The sequence below is a fragment of the Sus scrofa genome, chromosome X (genome assembly GCF_000003025.6).
Source record: "Sus scrofa isolate TJ Tabasco breed Duroc chromosome X, Sscrofa11.1, whole genome shotgun sequence".
Classification (NCBI taxonomy): domain Eukaryota; kingdom Metazoa; phylum Chordata; class Mammalia; order Artiodactyla; family Suidae; genus Sus; species Sus scrofa.
The window spans coordinates 8,860,396-8,882,021 of NC_010461.5; the positions used below are offsets into that span (position 1 = coordinate 8,860,396).

Sequence of the window (21,626 nt, forward strand, 5' to 3'; positions counted from 1 at the left end):
ACATGGGAAGAACCATACAGAAGGACATCTGTCTGCCAAATGATGGCAAGGATTCCGAGGAAAGCCAGAATGAAAAACACCATGATAATAACAACAAAAAGCCATAGAAAGAAGATTACATTTCTTGATCAGAGACAAAGCTGGTGCCTCAGAAAGAAAGAGGATGTGGATCTCCCTCCTTCCTCCTGCTTTGAAGGATAATCTATAAGAGGTGGATTTTAGCATCTCACAAAGCCAGGTACATAGCTAAGGATGGATCCAGAACTTTTGTGGTGATTCCAGGAAGCATGAGCTAGAGGTCCCACCTCACATATGCAAACTGGATCGATGGCTCCAAAACTCTGAGCTCCTGAGTGGTTCAGCAGGGAAGGGGGGGAGTTTGATTTGATTAATTAAAACATTCTTCCAGGGATGTGAAGGAGAAAGTGGATTAATCATCTCTATCATTCCCCTAAACTAGCTTCTATTAAATTCTTCGAAGCCTCCTTTGGTTCCTCCACTTTATACTGTCTTCCTCACTCAGTAGGCAAGTCTGGTCATCATTCCAACTCCATCTTGTCTCTTCTATTTTGGATGCCCCAACCCTAGTTTGGGTCATCACATGCCTTCTTCTCTGGATCAACCATTGCAGATGCCCTCTTCCTGGTTTCTACACTCTGGGCTCTCCCTCTCCTTCATCTACCCAGAGCTCTACTGATAAAGCTCAGTTTCCTGTTGTAACTGCCTCCATGGTCTCTCTTCTAGAGTTGCTCCTGGAGTCCCATCTCCTACTAATATGGAATCCTTGGTATGAAATCAAAGCCCTGGTTTCAGAATTCTTATATCCCTTGTATCTTTAGTTTCTCTCTAACTCAGGGCTTATACTTCAGTGGACATGCTTGTTCACTATAAGTTACATCTTCATATTTTCATCTTCATAATATTCTCTTTTTTTTCTGGAAGAGTCTTCCCTCCAATCTTTTTCGGAATTCCCATCCAACCTTTAAGGCCCATTACAAAAGTTGGCCTTTCTTCAGGAGGATTCTCTTATTTCCCCTCCCAGTATGTTTCCTTCCTTTTAGCACTGTAACCCTGCACCCTACCCTCTTGTCTCCACCTCTCTTGGGGTTTCTTCAGGTCTCTGGTCATCATGCTGGTTGAGGTTCCTCTGGTTTAGGTGAAAGCTCAGTACATTGGAAATTAGGATGCATCTCTTTGAGGGCTGCTGCTTCCAGTCTGCTTGTGTGTGATCTCTGGCAAATGACTTAACCTCTTAGGACCTCTGTATTATTATCTTCCAAGTTGGAGCTAATATTCCTTGCCTCCTAGGATTGTTGTAAACCCTAAGATAGTATATACAGAAACTTTTTCTAAATTGGAAAGCATTATACCAACGTGGGATATCATAACAATTATCTACTATTCTAGTTATTTATATAATTGCCTTATAATATCTCTTACACTATAGTTATTTGAGAACTTATTTGTACTCCATCTTCCCACAACCAGTGTTAACCCCCTATATCCTTAGGCATGTGTTGAGGTACAAGTAACAGAATACATAATTATCACAGGCTTAAGCAAAAAAAGAGACTTATCTACTTCATAAAATAAGAAATTTGAAGGCCAGGAGTCAGGGTTTGTTCTACAACTCAATTCCTTTCAGCTTCTACCTCACTGTCTTCAATATATTTTTGAAAAAAAATTTATTGGAGTGTAGTTGACTTACAATGTTGTATTAGTTTCAGGTGTAGAGCTAAGTGAATCAGCCGCAATGTACATATATCTATTTTTTCACATATAGGTTATTAAGAAGACTATTGAGTAGATCTCCCTGTGCTATATAGTAGGTCCTTGTTAATTATCTATTTGTGTATGGTAGTATGTATATGTTATTTCCATCCTCCTAATTTATCCCTCCCCTATTGAAACAGTGTTTATTGGTGTATAGTTGACTTAAAATGTTGTATTTGTTTGCCTTCAGTATCTTGACTTTCTGTTTTCATGCTTTTTTTCTCATAGTTGCAAGATGATAGCCACAGCTCAAGGCTTTATGACCTCATTCAGAGACAGGAAACAGTGTTTTTTTGGGGGGGGAGTACTGGATTGGAGGCGGGCCCTCAGGTGGTCTTGAAAAGGGATTTCATTTGCATTGAAAAGCGAGAGTGCATATATATTGAGTAGGCAAGTGTCTGCTACAGCCCTTGATACAGGAATCAAGTCTTGTTCATCTTGATTTCTTTTCTACAGTGCCTAGTGTATAGTAGATGGCATATGGTAGCTGTTCAATAAATATTTGTTGAATTAATTAATAAATTAACTAATAAATTGTTGAGATTTCAAAAACCTGAAATAACCAGTCTCAACTCGGGCACTTTTATACATATATCTTCCTTAAAGTTCACTCTCATGATGGTTTTCAGAACTAGGGTGATTTATCCGTCAAGTAGAAGTGCTGCTATTCAGAGTGATTTGATTGGTTTTTGTCTAGTCAGGGGCTAAGATGCAGGAACATTATGTTAGAAAGACAGCATAAAAGTGAGTTCAGATCTGAAAGGTTTAAAATGAGTCTGAGATATTAAAATATGTCTCTGACAAATATGCACCTTTATGGTTTTCTTTTATACAAAGTTGCATAGGAATTCAAAATATTGTTATAGGGTATATCACAGTGAGAATTCATAGTCTGAAAATTATACACTAGCAGCATCTTTTAAATGACCTCCTCCCCCTTTTCTTCCCATATCGTATCAGACAGGGAGGAGATTCAGTGGGAAAGCAGTAATTATAATCCTTCCTACATTGACAGACTTTTGGTATATGCCTGAGCAAAGTGGATGAGAGAGGGCAGGGATAAAGATATAAAGGAAATTAAGTGACCTAATAAGGCCTACTGGAAGGTACATGTAGCAAATGTGGTTCTTAACTTTGAATAAAGTTTAGCTTACAGGAGGATGAGTTAATAATTTTCTATTTTATAGATTTGCAATTGACTGGCAAACGTCTCTGATCTTGAATTTGTTCCTATAAAACCTAGCCTCCCTGATTACAGAACTACCAAAGTAGATGGGCTCTCTTGGCCTTTTGGAAGATGCACTTGTATATCTGCATTGCAGGAAAGGGGAAAGGGAATGGGAACACGTAAGCTTATTTTAACCTATGGAACTTACAGATGAGGAAGTCAACACTAAGAAGAGTTAAGTGATATCTTAAAGGTCATCTCCATTTACACATTTGGGAATAGAACTGAGCAATTCTGGTGCCTTGTCTTCTGCTCTTTCTTTTTTTTTTTTTTTGTCTTTTGTTGTTGTTGTTGTTGTTGTTATTGTTGCTATCTCTTGGTTCTTGGGCCGCTCCCGCGGCATATGGAGGTTCCCAGGCTAGGGGTCCAGTCGGAGCTGTAGCCACCGGCCTACGCCAGAGCCACAGCAACGCGGGATCCGAGCCGCGTCTGCAACCTACACCACAGCTCACGGCAACGCCGGATCGTTAACCCACTGAGCAAGGGCAGGGACCGAACCCGCGACCTCATGGTTCCTAGTCGGATTCGTTAACCACTGCGCCACGACGGGAACTCCTCTTCTGCTCTTTCTAATGCCCTATGTGGCACCTTTAATTTCTGAATCTCCTTTAAGAGAGTCAAATAGGGGAGAAAAAATTGAATTAATGTGGTAGAACTTGAGACTTTTATTCCACAAAATCTTTATTCAAAAATAACCCTTCTGGAGTTCCCGTCGTGATGAATCCGACTAGGAACCATGAGGTTGCGGGTTCGATCCCTGCCCTTGCTCAGTGGGTTAAGGATCCGGCGTTGCCGTGAGCTGTGGTGTAGGTTGCAGACGTGGCTCGGATCCCACATTGCTGTGGCTCTGGCGTAGGCTGGTGGCTACAGCTCCGATTGGACCCCTAGCCTGGGAACTTCCATATGCTGCAGGAGCGGCCCAAGAAATAGCAAAAAGACAAAAAAAAAAAAATAATAACCCTTCTGACGCCAGACCTATCCCTAGGAACCAATGCTTTACATAATAATCCTCATACTTTGTAGACATTATTGTCATCACTTTGCTTTTGTGGTCATACCTTTTGTCATCACTCAAATGGGATAATAACTTTCTTGTCTAAATTACAGGACTATTTTAAGAACTAAGAGTACAAAATAACTTAGAAAAATGAAAACTTACAAATGTACAGCATGATTCATCATTTATTTAATACTAATAAAAATAATAAGCTTTAAAACCACCTTGTCTTGGAGTTTCCACAATGGTGCAGTGGGTTAGGAATCTACCTGCAGTGACTCTGGTTACTGTGGAGGTGTGGGTTTGATCCCTGGCCTGATGCAGTGGCTTAAGGACCAGATGTTGCTGCAGCTGTGGTGTGGATCAAAGCTGTGGCCTGGAGTCAGTCCCTGGCCTGGGAACTTCATATGCCCCAGGTGCGACCAACAACCCCCCTCCCCAAAACCCAGTTTGTTTTGCTTTCTGACCTCTAGTCCCACTGCCCACCTCTGTAGAATTCACATGCATGCAAGGTAAAAAGTAAAAAATAAAAGAGGGAAGAAAGAAAATAAAAACAAGCAATTCTTTCTTTACTACTCTTATTCGTTTTTAAACCTCATTTCTGAAGAATCCCATTGTCTTTATACATGCCCCTCTATCTCTGAGAACATTGCTCAGTTATTTACACCCAATATTCCCTGGAGAAGGGGAATTAACATTTGCACTAAGTTCATCATCTTTTGGGTCTCTTTGACCTGTCACAACTTCCTTTTGGGTTCAGGCATGTACATCTAACATCCTATGGACATCACCTGGGTATTTTACAATCCGTTCAAATTCAACAGGTCACAAAGTGAATTCATCATCTTTTCTTATAAAACTGCCACTTGGGCACCACTGTCTCAGGTGCATCTCCATTGGCCCAGGCATCTAAATTAGACATCTGGGAGAGTTTCTTGACCCCTTCCCTTCTTACTCCCATATATGGTCAAATATGTAGTCCTGGTAGTTTTATCCCAAACACATTTCTCTATCCCTTCAACTTCTGCCATAGACTTCCTCTATATTCTCCTAACTAGTCTTATTATGTTCATTCTTCTTCCCAAATCGGCAAGAAGGATATATTTAAAATATCCATCTGACCAGATCATATCCTGGTTCAGGCCAGTCCATGACCCCGTCACTGCAGCCATGGTTCCCAAAATGGGTTCATATGGGTGTGCTTTAACTGGAGAGGTGGAAGAAGGCAAAGGCGTTGCTATCTAAGCTGGGATCTTTGTTCCCACGTCAAACAAGGAGCGCCTACTCTGTATTTGCTTTCTGCTCTGAGATTCTAGGAAATAATTGCTTTTAGGTAAAGGTATTTTGATGTTAAAATTGGAAGCCCACTGACCATAAGGTAAAGTCCATGACCTGGTACCCGCCCTCCTCTTGAGGTTCATCTGTCTTTCTCCCTTCTTCGTACTATAAGACCAAGCAACACCAGACTGCCCACAATTCCTACACACACAATACTTCCATGCCCCTGAGTGTTTTTAAAAATTTTTTAAATTATAGTTGAGTTACAATGTTCTGTCAATTTCTGCTGTACAGCAAAGTGACCCAGTCACACATATGTATACATTCTTTTTCTCACATTATCCTCCATCATGTTCTATCACAAGTGGCTAGATATAGTTCCCTGTGCTATACAGCAGGACCTCACTCCAGGTGCAATAGTTTGCATTTACTAACCCCAAACTCCCAGTCCATCCCACTCCCTCCCCCTCCCCCTTGGCAACCTCAAGTCTGTTCTCCATGTCCATAAGTTCGTTTCTTCTCTGTAGATAGATTCATCTGTGCCATATATTAGATTCCAGATATGTGCTATCATATGGCATTTGTCTTTCTCTTTCTGACTTATTTCACTTAGTATTAGAGTCTCTAATTCCATCCATGTTGCTGGAAATGGCATTATTTTGTTCTTTTTTATGGCTGAGTAGTGTTCCATTGTGTATGTATACCACATCTTCTTAATCCATTCATCTGTTGATGGACATTTCACCTTTATGGAATTTAGCTTATTCAATCAATCATCCATTGATTCATTCAACCATATTTGTTGATCCCTTTTCTCTCTTTATGGAGCTCACCTTCTGGTAGGGGAAATAGGAAATTAAAAACAAATTAAAATTATCCTGTGGAATAAAGTGCTATGGAGAAAACTAAAAAAGAGGAGAGAGGAGTCTGGAGGGTGGGGTATTTCTTTTTTTATTGAGGTGTGGTTGATGTACAATATCATATTAGTTTCAGGTGTACAACGTACTGAATCAATATTTTATAGGTTATCTTCCATTTAAAGTTATTATAAGATAAATAATGGCTATATTTCCTCGTGCTATTCACTATAGCCTTGTTGCTTATTTATTTTACTCATTGTAGTTTTTTTATCTCTTCATCCCATACTTCTGTCTCACCCCTCCCCCTGACCCATTCCCCACTGATGACGACTAGTTTGTTTTCTGTATCTGTGGGTTTGTTGCTGTTTTGCTACATACATTCATTTGTATTATTTTTTTAGATTCCACATATAAGTGATAGCCTAGAGTATTTGTCTTTCTCTAACTTGTTTCACAAAGTGTAGTATTCTCTAGGTCCATCCACATTGTCGGAAATGGCAGAATTTCATTATTTCATTATTTTTCTGGCTGATTAATATCCCCCCTGTTCCTTATCCACTCATCTGTTGATGGGCACTTCAGTTCCTTCTGTATCTCCATGCTGTTTTCCGTAGTGGCTGCCCCAACAGTCTCACCAACAGTGTAGGAGGGTTCCCTTTTCTCCACACTTTCTCCAGTGATTATTATTTGTAGACTTTTTAATGATGGCCATTCAGACCAACGTGAGGTGGTACCTCACTGTAGTTATGATTTGCATTTCTCTAATAATTAGTGATGTTGAGCATCTTTTCATGTGCCTATTGGCCATATGTATACCTTCATTAGAAAAATGTCAGAGTTCCTGTCGTGGCTCAGCAGAAACGAATCTGACTAGCATCCATGAGGATGTAAGTTCGATCCCTGGCCTTGCTCAGTGGGTTAAGGATCTGGCATTGCCGCGAGCTGTGGTGTAGGTCGCAGACACAGCTCGGATCCTGCGTGGCTGTGGCTATGGCATAGGCCAGCAGCTGTAGCTCTGATTCAACCCCTAGCTTGGGAACCTCCATATGCTGTGGATGTGGCCCTAAAAAGACAAAAAAATATTTATTCAGGTTTTCTGCCCATTTTTTAATTGGGTTGTTTTATACAGAGTTGTAAGAACTATGTGTGTAATTTGGATATTAATCACTTATTGGCCATATCATTTGTAAATATTTTCTCCCATTCGCTAAGTTTTGTCAATAGTTTTGTTTGGAGGGTAGGGTATTTCTGCTTGAAATGGAGTGTTATTCTGGAAGGCCTCTCTGATATCTTGAAGAACTTTCCTGGCAGAGAGAAAAAGTACAAAGATCTCCAAGGCCAACTACTAGAGCAATGAAATACTTGGTGTGAGTAGCAGAGAGGGGTAGGATATATATTCAGGGAGGATCACGGAACCATATCACGTATGTCCTTGCGGGTGAGAGGAGAAGCTATTGGATGTTGTGAACAGAAAAATGGCATGATCTACCTGCTGTTTTAAAAAGAGCCTGCTAGTTGTTGAGTAGGGGCAATGGGAGAACCAAGGGGACCAATTAGTAAGTCACTGTAATTATCCAGGAGAGAAGTGGTGACTTGGACATAGGTGGTTGTGATGGAGTTGGTGAGATGTGTAAAAAATCGTATGGATCTATTTTGAAGGCAGGACTGAAAGATTTGATGATTTATTTGAGGTGAGCTTTAAGAGACGAAGAAAAAAGTCAAAGATGGTACCTAGGTTTTGGAACTAAGCAACTAGAGAATAGAATTGACACTAGTTGAGATGGAAAACACTGGAGGGAGGAGTCTTCTCTATGGGAATTAGTTTTAGGATTTGTTAGTTTCAAGCTGCCTATTAGACATCAGACGGAGAAGTTAAGTAGGTGGTCTGGAATGGAGGGATCCAGGCCAGAGATATAAATGTGGGAGTTACCAGCATATAGAGTGTATAAACATTATAAAACCCAATGAGATCACCTAGAAATAAGCATAGTCTAAGAAAAGAAGGTGTAGGACTCAGTCTTGGGACATTCCAATGTTCAGAGTTGGGCAAGATGAGGCACAGTGACAGAAGAGTAACAGAGAAGATATTGAGGAGGAGTAAGCCACAAGGAAAGACAAAAACCAGGAGATATCCCCAAAGCCAAGTGAAGAAGATGTTTCAGGGAAGAAGGAGTCATCAGCTGAGTCAAGTACAGTGAGAAATGAGACACTGACCATTGGATTTGGCTACATATATGTCCCTGGTTATGGCAACAAGAATAGTTTCAATGGAGTGGTGTTCATAAGGGTAGTTAGAAAACAAGATGGAGTATAATTGATACAGTGAGAGAGAGCAAATCGAAATAACTTTCTGAAGCATCATTGCGATAAAGACAAGCAGAAGAATGGGACATAGCTGAAGGGAGACTGGGGTAGGTGTTAAGCTTTTCTTAAAGACGGGATAAAGAGTGGCAGGTTTGAATGCACATAGGAGTTGTCCAGTAGTTCAGGAAAAATGCTGATGCAGGAGAAACAGAGGGTAAGTGCTGGAGTGAGGGCCTTGAGCAGGGAAGAGAGGGGAGGCTCCCTCCAGCACCCGAGACATCACTGGGAAGAACCGGAGGCAGGGCAGTGTACATGAGCCCAGAGGCAGGGCAACCCCTTCTGATTTTTATATGTTAAATAAAGGGAAGGGAACCAAGGTATTTTTTTTAATAACATAAATTAGTGAGTCATCCTTGACTCCTCTCTCTCCTTTTTTCACATATGCAATCCATTAACACATCCTGTTCAAAACACATCCTTAGCCTGGCTACTTTTCGCCAAATCCTTGTAATGTTCCTTTCTGGATCACTGCCGTCTCCTAGGCTCCTAGGTTGTCTCCTTGTCCCCATGCTAACTTCCCTCAGGAATGGTCATTCAAAACCTAACTCTGATCTCGCTCCTCCCATGTTAGAAAGCCTCCTAGGGATCCCCAGCCCACAGAAAGAGGCTGCTGGCTCACCTCGGCCTACCGCGTCCCACATGGCCGCGCCCCCGCCTACCCCTGCAAGTTCACCCACTCTTACTCCATTTAACACTGTCTCCTCCAGGCACACTGGCTGCATTCTGATTCTTCAAACATAGAAGAGTTGTTCTGGACTGGGAGACTCAGTTCTTGTTTCGTTCTTGCTGGTCCGCCTATATGAAATGCTGTTCCCTGTGAATGTGCACGGCGGCCTCCTTCCTATTCGTCATAGATCTCAGATTAAATGGCACCTCCTTAGAGAGGTCTTCCTTGACCACTGCCTCTTAGTCATCTGGGAACTCCCTTTCAATTGAAACGGCTTCAATTCTCGGCACATCACTATCTGGTGTTTCTTATTTATGTTATTTTCTTATTTTGCTGTTTATCATCTATCTTCTCTATTAAAATGTAAAGTCTATGACAGCAGAAACTTGTTTTGTTGCCTCCTATATTCCCCAGTGCCTAGAACAGTGCTTGGTTCATAGGAGAAAATCCTTAAATAATGATTGAATTAGCAGATACCTTGCTTTTACCTACTCACTTCTGTGTTCAAGACTGTGACCAGATGGCCAAGATGCTACAGTCCAACTGCGAAATGCACGGGGCTCTCTCTACTGTAATTTGCAGCCAAAGAATCCTCAGCTGTCATCCTGTATGGAACATCTGGCCCAAGAGCAGATCCATGACACTCGCTTGAAATAAGGTCTTGATAGTAACGAAGAAATGCCTCCCTCTTTTCCCTGAGAAGCCCTCAGAGCAGAAAAGATACTACTGCTTAGGGTTTTGGTGACTGACCAGGCAACGAGATTGATTTTTAGGCAAAGCACCCACCTCTGATCAATCAAATCAGATGTGTTCACCTTCAAAGTAATGATCAAGAGGCTGAAACTTTTCCTGCTAAGGCTCAAGCCAGTTGTAGAAATCCTTCTGGAGTTAATAACCACGTGCTTCAATTCACGTGTATTCAGCTCTGAATTGGTGTCCAACCTGAGGGCTCATTCTAGGTAAGGTAGGAATTTATCATCCTTTCCATGTTATAGGTGGGGAAACTGAGTCTCGGAGAAGTTAAATGACTTGCCCTTAAGTCTCTTATTTGTGAATATATTCCACAGTGTGTGAAAGTGTTTTGTTTTCAGAAGTTCCCATCATGGCTCGGTGGCAATGAGCCCGACTAGTATCCATGAGGGCTTGGGTTTGATCCCTGGCCTTGTTCAGTGAGTTAAGGATGCAGCATTGCCGTGAGCTGTGGTGTAGGTCACCGGCATGGCCCGGATCTGGCATTGCTGTGGCTGTGGTGTAGCTGTGGTGGCAGCTGCAGCTCCGATTCAACCCCTAGCCTGGGAACTTCCATATGCTGCGGGTGCAGCTCTAAAAAGACAAAAAAAGAAAGTGTTTTGTTTTCAGAAGTGACGAAATGTCACTTGGAGCCAAATAAAGCAAATTCGACAGATTCTCAAGGCTGGGTAGTATCATTTTCAATGAGTAAATCTCTACAGGATATAGAAGGATGCCTTAGAGCTTTTCCAGGCTGAAGATAGAACCTCAGAAAATCACATAGGTACCCAAATGCCACTCAGCGGCTTTTGTTTGGGGCAGATCCATTCCATGCTAGACAAAGAAACCTATCCCAACCTCTGCTGCACACACCTGGCACAGAGACGGAACAGAGCCTAGAGACCAGCGACTCAAATCTTTGTCTTTCTGCCAAGAAAGCTTAAAGGTATAAACTGGCTGTGTTAGTTCGTTTCAAGGGAGCAGAGTCTTCCATTTTTATGTTCATGACAAACAAAGGAGGAGGAGGAGAATGTCTTTGCTTAAAAAAAAATCAATCCATTAGGAAACATCCTAGATAATTAATGTACCAGAGAAATATAAAGACCTGGAGAAGCCAGTCATTTCCCCCTGGTGGCAATTAGGCTGTGGAGAGTCAGCATCTGCACCATTCATAACTGTAGCGCACAAACTGGCACAGATTGAAAGCCCAACAGCAAGCTGTTCCAGGTAGACCAGATGTCTTGAAGGGAGGTTGTCTCTCTACAAGTAAACACAATGCCTATTTCCTGTCACTTTCACTGTTGAATAACTAGCTAGTTGCTATCTGCAAGAAATCTTGATTAATAGGGGTATCTTTTTTAAAAGGGCATCCCAACAGCTCTGCTGTAGAAGGAAGGTAGCGCTCTTTCAGAACACATTCTCCAGAGGCACTGGTTTACTTCCCTTTCCTGATCAAGGGCTGGTCTTGTCCTGCCAGATGTGTACTCAGACATGAGGCAAGGTATGGGGGGGCCCCCTCTCTTGGGGAAAGATGGGATGAAGTAGAAAAATCCCTGGAGAAGAGGAGAGGGCCTCCACGGCCCTCCTCAGGATTCTAAGGGAGGGTGAAGGGTGCTAGGGTTGGCGGAGTGGTGGCAGATGGTCCAACATCGACGACGACGAGGTCAGAGAGGGAGCAGGAGCCACTGGGGATGCCTGGCCAGCGTTGGTTTGGCTGTGAATCGAACAGGCATAAATTCATTCATTCGACAGTTATCTATTAAGGTCCTTCTGCATCCAGGGAACTGTTCTAAAAACCAAACCCAACCAAACCAAGAAACAAAACCAAAAAAAGATCCTTGCCCTTGCGGAGCTTTTATTCCAGCCAAAGAATCAGACAAGAAGCAACGGAAATGAAAATAAATTATATAAGATACTAGTGGGTGATAAGTGCTATGGAAACAAGAGAAAAAAACAGTTAATGAGGCCTTGGAGTCTCCGGGTGTGGGGGTCTTGCAATTTTAAATAGGCTTTTCAGAGGTGGCTTTTTGGAAGTGCTATTTCTGCAAAGACTTGATGAGGTGAAGGAGATGGCTGCGCAATGGATGGTTCTAAGCTGAGGGAACAACCATTGCAAGGAGCCAAAGGTGGGAGATGGGGGGATACCTGCAGAGTTTGAAGAGCACAAAGAGGCTGGTGTTGCTGGGGCCTAGTAAACTTGTTGCGGGGAGTGAGGTGAGAACAATGGGCGAGGCCAGAGAGCTCAGGGGCCAGGCCGCTAGGGCCTTGGTGGTCATTGGAGGAGTGCTCCTTCAGCTGCGAAGAGAAGGACGAGTTCTCGCAGAGTTTAGATCAGTAACCTTACGTGACCCACATTAAAACGCCTTGAGAATAGATTGTCGTGTAAAAATAAGATTCCTCTTTTTTAAACATGTTGCCTTACTTCTATGACAGGGTTGCTATGAGACTCAAATGCAAAAGCGCTTTCAAAATTATAAAGCACCGTGGAGACCCAAACTATAATTATTTTACACAAACAAGAGGGGGGTTCAACAGCCAAGGTCCTCTGATCAAGAGTGGTAATCCATTCATGAAATTAAACCAGCCTATCTATAAGAAGCTAAAGGAAAATTGATCCTCCTTATTTTTAAAATCAGGTAATTGTGTGCCTGAGTCTCAAGTCATTTAGATTTCTCAGATTGTTACTGATTTTAATTTTTGAAAGAAACGCCTTAAAAAAAAAAAAGTGGAAATGCTAGGCTTGAATACTGAAGACTTTAAATACAGCAACCGACCAGCATAGGAGCAGAAGTCTGGGAACTTTAAACCTATTTCCTTTTTCTCTAATCCCCTTGGAGAGCTAGCAGCGAGCTGGCCAGATCCTCCAACATTTCGGGGGTGGCATCTTTTCTTTGCGGTGGCCCTGCCAGCAGGTGAACGCTTCTGGGTGGGAGAGCACACTTTGGGCAGCCATCTGACCTTCAGAGAGCCTGGGGAGAAATTGTAAAGGATTTCGGAGAAGAGGCCTCGAGTCTCCAAGAGAAGAAAACAGGAAAAGGCCCCCACCCCCCCCCCCTCCGGAGAATCCGGAGCCTCCGGGGAGATAAAACTGAGTTAATGAAGAGGGGTGATTATCCGAGACAATTATGTAAAAGAGAAGCCTAGGAGTTCTAAATGGCTGCAACTTGGAGTTTACTCTGCCTAAGGTGAGTGTTGATGTTTTTGTGCTTTTGTTTTGTGTTTTTGTTTTCTGAGAATGGGTTATTCTCCCCCCTTCTTCACCCACTGCTCAGCTGGCGAAGGCGGCTGCTCCGCCTGCCAGACCCCCATTCCCGTCCCTTCTCTGCCTTTCGATTCTGAATCCCGTTCTTCATCGTCTCCGCGCCGCTGGCTCCCGGGACCCTCGTGCCTTTGCCCCTCGAGTAAGAAGCAGCCGTGTGCACCGCCCCCTCCCCCCCATGCCTCCCGTTCTTATTTTCTTATTTCTCCGACTCTTTCCCGGTGCTGCTGTCCTAAGACACACCTTCCCAGCCAAGCCAGCTGTCACGTCTCGCTCCAGAGGTTGGGGGGGGGTGCGGTGCGGTGGGGAGCAGTGGGAACTGAGCGCTCTCCAAATCCAGCCCGCCGAGCTGGGCATCTCCCTCCCTTCCCCTTCCCCTTCTTCCCCTTCCCCTGGAATAACCAGCCAGCCTCGACCATCCCCGCTCCTTCCCGGTCGCTAGTTTTGTTTATGGAACCCATCGAGGCTTTGGGCAATCTGCGGTGGCCCGGCTCTCCCTAGGTCTGGGGAGGGAGGGGGTAGCGTTCCCGGTTCCCGGTGTGCCCGAGCCGGTGGGATCAGATCTTTCGGATCCGGAGGCACACGCCGCGGGTGCCCAGAGAGCGCCCCCCCCCAACCCCGCGGCTTGGGGGTGGGGAGAGGAGAAGGGACTGGGCTCGGGGAAGGAGGCAGGGAGGCAGCTGCAGTGCCGGGAGGGGTGCGCGCGCGTATGCCGGGCTCGCCCGCCGCCTCCCGGCTCAGTCTGCCCTCCTCCGCACGCGGGGCTGCTGGGGCCGGCGGGCCGGGGCGCAGGAGCAGCGCCCCAGGTCCGGGCCTCGCCTCCCCGCGGCGCCCCGCGGTCCCCGGGCCGCGCTCTCCGCCCCCGCCCCTCGCACCCGGCCCGGCCCCCTCTCCGTTGAGTTTTCCCGACACCGGCGCCCATCCATGGTCCTGCCCGGGGATGCACACGCAGCTCGCGGCCGGAGGGGGGTAGCAGCCGCCGCCTCCAGGTGCGGGTTCTCCCGGGCCGCCGCCGCCACCCGCCGTCGCCGCCACTCGAGCCCCGGGGCGCGCTGAGGTCCCGGCCGGCCATGGGGCTGCCGAGGCTGCCGCTGCTGCTGGCGTGACAAGGGGCGACGGAGCCGCCGCGCTCGGGGTCCCCGGCTGCCTGCATGGATGTCTTCAGCTTTGTGAAGATTGCAAAGCTCTCGAGGTAGGGGCCGCGCCGGTTCGCGTGCACCCAGGGCCCCCGCCGCGGGCAACTTGGGGCTTTATTTTTCGGGAGCCTCGGGGAGAAGCAGGAGCCCGAGAGAGCAGCGGGGCTTAAGCTAGAACTAAAACGAGGTGGCCAGGGGCTGCCGCGTTCAACTTCTTTCCCACTGGTTCGTGGGGCTTGTGCAGCCACGGCTGTGGACCACACATTCACAGATGCGCGCGCCCTCCGGCACAGACGAGCATTCTGGATAGTTTGTTTTGCCTTAGGAAAAGCCCCAGTGGTGCCTGGGTCCCATGTATAATTCAGGGTTAAGAGACGCTTGTGATCGCGCCTGCTACGGGAAGCCCGAAGTGCTTAGAGCTTGGGTTCCTGCTTTCCAAGCAGCAGGGACCAAGAGTGACCCCCCGCCCCTAAATCAGGCCTCCGTCCCCCCACCCCCAAGAGTCCGCTTGTAGGTTGATCCAGGTAACCCGTCGTCAGGTGTTCCCAGCAGTGACCCAGAGGCTGAAGTCATGGAGACAGAAAACAAAGACCTTTAACCTCTCTTGAGGTAACTAGTTCTCAGCCTGGAGAGCTGTGGAGATTTGCTTCCAAGTGGCCATGTTGTTGAAACGCCAGAAAAAGCATCGGTTCGGGCAGATTTCTCCGGCGCTGTTGATAGAGCAGGAACACCTCCACTTTGGGGCCGCCTAGGCGCAACCTGGTCCCAGCGCTCCTCCTAGGTCTCCTCCCCCAGTGACACCTCCGAAGACTTCATCTACCCCCGGGAAGCAGGTCTGTGCTCCTCGCGGTGTGGCATTCACAGGCAAGAGCCCGGCAGGTAGGAGAACTCTTAGGAGCCCGCGCCCCCCCTTCTCTGCCCCAGTCTCTGGAAGCCCTGGCCTTCAGCGCACACCCCCTCCTCCCTCCCCAGCTCTTTCCAGCAGTTACTGCCTGGCCCTAAGGAGGGGAAACTGTAGTGGTCTTCGGGAAGCACTTTAGACCTGCTTGCCATCCTAAGACAGTCCCGCCAGGTGAGGTGTCAGTTGCATCAGGCAAGCGTGAGCAGCCTCAGGTAGCCCTGATCAGACATGTATGTGGACTTTGCCCGGTCACCGTTTCAGAAACACTGCGTTGGGGTGTTGTCATTCAGATGGGCTTCTCTCCGACGGCCACAGGTCTTGATCGGGTCTTGCCCATCTCCATCTTCCCTCACCACTCACTTGTTCCAGGCAGATTTCGCAGGGCGAGGGCCCCAGTGTAACCTAGTCTGGATAGACGTGAAGCATACCGCTGATGGGTAAGTCTGTCTGTCTGGGAGAAGCCCGCCAAGGGGTGTTGCCACGCACATCAGAAGACTTTGAAGTTGAGCAAGGGATGATGGGAGTGTGGCCAGTTGTTTGCTTTCACACCGATATCATTGAGGGCCATGGCTTCACACCTCTATTCTGTTAACTTTCCTGCGTGCTGCTGCCTGTGGCTGGATTATAAACAGCTGTCAAATCACGAACCGTGGATGGGAAACGGCTGTGAGTAATAGTTTAGCGGTTGCCTGGTGGCATCTGTGATGGACAGAGAGCTTGCCCAAGGGAAAGAGAAATTCAGCCCATAGGGTGGTTCAGAGTATCCAAGATAAATGTCGGTGGCCTCGGCTGCTGAAAACGTTAAGCTGATGGTAACATCTAGCGCCTAGGTTCAGTCCTTAAACTTGGGAGTTTGGGGGAAGACAGTGCTAGGTATCAGTGAAAAGCTGTTTCATTCTCTTTTCCTCAATTCTAGGATGCCTTCGTGATTTTCACAAATCTGAGTTTTTGCAAAACCCAAGCCGGGCTGTGGGTGATTAGTATCTTATTTTAAAGAGAGGTTAAAATTTAGTAAATGAGTGTGAATTTCACTTTCTATCCTTAACGTGATCCAAATAGAGTGTTTATTCTAAAGAGAGAAGCTGCACATGTTCTGAGCTTATGTGCCGATTAAGAAATCTCCCATCCATAAGAATTCTTCTTGTTTCTCGGCGTGAGCTCAAGGATGGTCCCCAGGCTGAAATAGAAATACCTTTAGAGGGTCATCAGCATGCAAAAACACATGTTTGCAGCTGCTTGTTTCTGCCCTTGAAGGAATAAAGTCTTGTGTGTGTGTTTTAAACACTGTTACAGAAATCAAGTTCTTTTCTCAAAGGTGCAGTCTAAAAGTGCTTACACTGCAGGATTTTCCTGATTTCGGAATGGATAATCTTCCTAAAGGATTTAGCTTTGATCAGCATGGTTACTTTCGAGTGCTTAAAATTCTCCCGGTTTAGAGATGCGCACACACAGCCCAGGCCGTAGCCTTGCCTTTGGTTCCAGAGTGAGTTGAACTTGAGATTCTAAATGTTAATTTAGAGAGCATTGGCTGTCTGATATTTGCTAACTGTCCCACCGGTGAGTAAAGAAAGTGGTAATTACGGAGAATTCCAAGAGACTCTTAATGCACATGGGAATTAATACACAGCCTGTTTTGACTTTTGAACGTACCGGCATTTAACCACTTGTTCCCAGAATCTTTGCCCCTTTTACTCCTGTGAGACTTCACAATTCCAGCTGCCCCTCGCCAACCCAGTCCCGTCTTACCATCATCACTAGAAAACAAAATAAAGCACCACCAGGCATTGGAATAGCTGGGAAGTTGGGACCCTTGATTGCGTCCATCGTGGGTGGCACAGTGTGTCATGATTCTATCTGAAGATGTTTTTTCTTGTTCTAATTTTCTGGTTATTAAACTGCTTGATAGTTTACATGCAATTTTACTTCACTGTTTCCTTGGTAACAGTTATATATCATTTCCCATCCTTGTAGATGAGAGCATTACAGATGATTGCCTTATAAACCAGTAATAGTATAAAAATAGGCATATATATATTTTTTATTGTTACTGTTCTTTGTATCAACTGTTTCATCTGTAAAGCAGATGGACTCTTTGAAATGTTTATGAAAGAATGCAGTTCAGTGGAAAAACATATGATCATGCCCCCTTTGCCCGAGGGAAGTCATTGGAAACCCCACACTCCAAGGGGTGTTGTTAAACTAAGTAATGTGTTCTTGGATTAAAAAAAAAAAATGAAGATTTCTTTAAGCAAAATGGCACACTTTGAGGTAATGATTGGGTCCCAATTTTTCATATGAAGATTATTCCTTGTAGTGGTAGGTACATTGGAGGGCTGCTTTGTTTTAGATTGTCTTATAGTCGCATGGGTTATCTTGTATATAGCAGTGACTAATAATCAAGTGTGCTGATTTTGTTACAAGTCTCCTACATTTGAAGGAGAACAAAAAATACGTATTTATAGTTTCCTTAGATTTTGTGTAAAACCTTTTTGGAGACCTCTCAACTTCTATTCTGTGCCTTTACCTTACTCAGAAGTAAATATTTCCCGGGGAAAAAGAGAAGTGGAAGAAACTATGCCAAGGTCAATTTTTTTCCCCATCTCCCTTTTGACCCAAGTAATTGCGTTAATGTTGCTGAGGACAGGGATCTGCAGGCTAGTGACGAAAAAACTCCCAAAGACTCTGGATTTGAATGTTATTAAAAATGTTCCTTGCTCATCGTCTGAATCCTTTCCGAGTTCTGCTGGTGTTCGTGGCTGTCAGGAGGTGAAATGATGAACAGTTTCATAACAGAACTAGATTCCTCTTTTAGGAATTTTTAACTCTGCTTTGCCAGGGGTTGCTAGCTTGCAGCTGTGAAAGTCTAGTCGTTAGCAGTTCCAGGGCAGGGAGTCTGGCTCAGGCTATGGACCACTTCAAGCATCTCTCGCTCTCTCTGTTTGGAGCAAGTTCATGTTCACCTTCTTGCTATCAGCATTTGATATCACTTGTCAGCTGAAGTGAAACTTACTTATACTTGAAAAGCATGACTTGGAAACGATCATTTTCTGCTTATGAACCTTCCAGCTGTTCATTCCCTCTCTCTTTCCCCGCTCTCCTCGCTCCCTCATTGAAGTATGGTTGATTTACAGTGTTGTATTAGTTTTAGGGGTACAGCGTAGTGATGCAGTATTTTTACAGATTTTACTCCGTTAAAAGTTATTACAAGGTAATGGCTATAATTCCCTGTGCTGTACAGCATGTCCTTGCTGCTTATCTGTTTTACACATAGTTTGTATCTCTCAATCCTATACCCCTCTCTCACCTCTCCCCACTGGTAACTACTAGTTTGTTTTCTCTATCTGTGGGTCTCTGTTCTGCTGTATACATTCATTCGTTTTATTTTTCTAAGATTCCGCATGTAAGTGATATCATACAGTATTTGTCTTTCTGTATCCGGCAGCATAATATTTTCTACGTCCATGAATGTTGCAGCAAATGGCAGAATTTTCTTCTTTTTTATGGTTGAGTAACATGCCATTTTGTGTGCCGTGTGCATAACATACACACGACACACACATCTTTTTTTTTTTTCTTTTTTGGCTGAGCATGTAGAAGTTCCTGGGCCAGGGACTGAACCCCAGCCACAGCAGTGACCAAGCCTCTACAGTGATAATGCCGGGTCCTTAACCTGCTGCACCACAAGGGAAATCCCACACCTTCTTTTTTTGTCAATAGACCCTATCTTGGCTTCCCTATCTTGGCTCTTGTAAGTGATGCTACTATGAACATTGGGGTGCATGTATCTTTTCGAGTTAGCATAACTGGTTTTTTTTTTCTAGATATATTTTTAGCAGTGGAATTGCTGGATCATAGGGTAGCTCTAGGTTTAATTTTTAAAGGAAGCTCCATGCTGTTTTCCACAGTGGCTGTACCAATTTACCTTCCCACCAAGAGTGTTCCCTTTTCTCCAAATCGTTGCCAACATTTGTAGACTTTTTGATGATAGTCCTGCTTACAAGTGTGAGGTGATAGCTCATTGTGGTTTTGATTTGCATTTCCCTAATAATTCCATACTTACACACACAGAGAGTGCAACTTTATTATTCCATTTGGAGTTTGCCATGGATGTTTAGCTATGAGAGAATATCCATTATTGATGAACTAGAAATTTATTTTTAAAAATTTATTTTTAAGGAATGGACTTAAAACTGATTTCATACTTGGCTCAATGGGAAAAAACTGAGAGCATTTTTTTTTTAGTTTGTTGTGAAATACAGTCCTTAAATCTCCCGCTCTTACCATCAAATGATCTTGAACTTTGGAAACTCATCATAGCAAAGAAAGAAAATTATTAATACGTTAAACTGACAAACTATGGCCTGTGGGCCAAATCTGGCTTGCTGGCTCTTTTCGTGTAGACTGTGAACTAAGAATGGTTTTAAATTTTCTTTTAATTTTTAAATGGTTCAAAAATCAAAAGGAGAAAAATATGAAGTATCAGTGTCTCTAAATCAAGTTTTATTGGAACACAGCTATGCTCATGCATTTCAATGTTGTCTGTGGCTACATTTGCTCTACAACCACAAAGTTGAGTAGATGCTCCAGAGCCCTTAGGGCAGGCAAATATGGCCAAAATCCTTACTCTCTGGCCCTTTACAGAAACAGTTTACTGACTCCTGGGTGAAACAGTGCATTTTCCTATTCTCTTCTTTACATTATCCGCATGTGCATGTGGACTTATGTATAACCAGAGACACACTGTCAAAGATCACCAGAGCCAACTACTAGTTCAAGTGGTAAGGCCAGATTTTAATCAGTAAAACACTCTTGCAGTAGGGGAAATAGGCCGATGTGTGAACACGGCACAACTTCCAGTTGTGCAGAGGTGACTGGGCATTTTAAAGAGAGAATGAGGGGATGGGGAGAGAAAGAGCTGGGGCTCAGTATGGGCAGGAAGGGGAACATTACAAAAAGCAGAAAGGGGGTTGGTCCATGTGAAAGCCGTCTGGGTTTGTGAACTGAATCTTATCAGAGTTCAGCTCCTGCCCTCCCCCAGAGCCTGGGAGACAGGGGCCCATCCTCGGGTGTGGCAGGAAGAGTCCGTTTTTGGCCACAACCACGGCATGCAGAAGTTCCTGGGCCAGGAATCAAACCTGAGCCACAGCAGTAACCTGAGCCACAGCAGTGACAATGCTGAGTCCTTAACTGCTAGGCTACTGGGGAACTCCTAAAATAGTCAGTTCTTTTACTGCTTTGAATTTTCTCAAACAGACACTTTGAGGGGAGCTAGAGTCATCCTGGGGATGTTGCCTTGAGCTGTTAGAGGTCCTTGTAGTTGGTGTTTGTTCAGGTCCTTATAGGCCTAGTGGAGGGGTGGCTCAGAGGAGGCTGGCTCAAGTTTGGTTAAGGAGAGAAACTGTATTGCCATGTTACATTTAGCATATTAAATACATGCCTTCACCAGTGTACATTAACAATTAATGTAGACCTTATCTTTATTTAAACTTCTGACCTCAGGTTATTTACTTAATTTTATGGACATAGAGCATCAAAAGTGAACACAGGAGTTCCCGTCATGGCTAATGAACCTGGCTAGTATCCATGAGGATGCAGGTTCGATCCCTGGCCTCAGTCAGTGGGTTAAGGATCTGGCATTACCATGAGCTGTGGTGTAGGTTGCAGACACGGCTCGGATCCTGTGTTTCTGTGGTTCTGGCGTAGGCCGGCAGCTACAGCTCCGATTCGACCCCTGGCCTGGGAACCTCCATATGCTGTGGGTGCAGCCCTAAAAGGCAGAAAAAAACCCCAGTATAATTGCCCTAGTGGTATTGCACTGGGAACAAGGGACAATGTTGTGTGCTTATTCTTTCGTCACTAAGTTGGCCCGCTTTCTTTGGGCCAAAGAGATGTTTGTTAGAGTGATGCTCGCCTTCCATAAGCCTTTCAACTTCTAGTTTAACACGGATGGAAAAAGAACGGGCAGCAGTTCTTGTACAGCCTCAACCGTTGTGTGCCGAGAATTGATAAGTCCACAGAGACGGCCTGGTATTTCCTTACAGTACACTTGAGCCACCTGGTCCTAGTGGCTGATGACCTTCATTAATCTTTTTCCAAATGGAAAGAAAACTAGCTGAGTGGATTTAATTGTAGGCAGAGGGCCAGAGGTAGGCTGTATTAGTCTGCAGGTGAGTTTTTCTTTTTCTTTCTTTTTTTTTTTTTTTTTGTCTTTTGTCTTTTGAGGGCCGCACCCATGGCATATGGAGGTTCCCAGGCTAGGGGTCTAATCGGAGCTGTAGCCCCGGCCTATACCACAGCCACGCCAGCTCCGAGCCACCGCGTCTGCGGCCTACACCGCAGCTCACGCCAATGCCGCATCCTCAACCCACTGAGCGAGACCAAGGATCGAACCCACAACCTCATGGTTCGTAGTCGGATTCGTTTCCGCTGCACCA

At 44.9% G+C, this 21,626-nt stretch overlaps 1 protein-coding gene across 7 annotated transcripts in view; it reads left to right on the forward strand.

Moving 5' to 3' along the window:
• FRMPD4 (FERM and PDZ domain containing 4) overlaps nucleotides 1-21,626 on the forward strand; it is an 826,395-nt gene that overhangs the window by 235,357 nt on the left and 569,412 nt on the right. For 2 of the 7 annotated variants that reach the window (XM_021080620.1, XM_021080623.1), the window contains exon 1: nucleotides 11,500-13,081. The exons of 3 other annotated variants lie outside the window; for them this stretch is intronic. In XM_021080620.1, coding sequence (XP_020936279.1) covers nucleotides 13,050-13,081 — 32 coding nt within the window. In that variant the 5' untranslated portion in view covers nucleotides 11,500-13,049. Of the gene's footprint in view, nucleotides 1-11,499; nucleotides 13,082-14,038; nucleotides 14,348-21,626 lie in introns of those variants that run through there. 2 more of the 7 variants (XM_021080631.1, XM_021080622.1) reach the window with 2 other exon arrangements.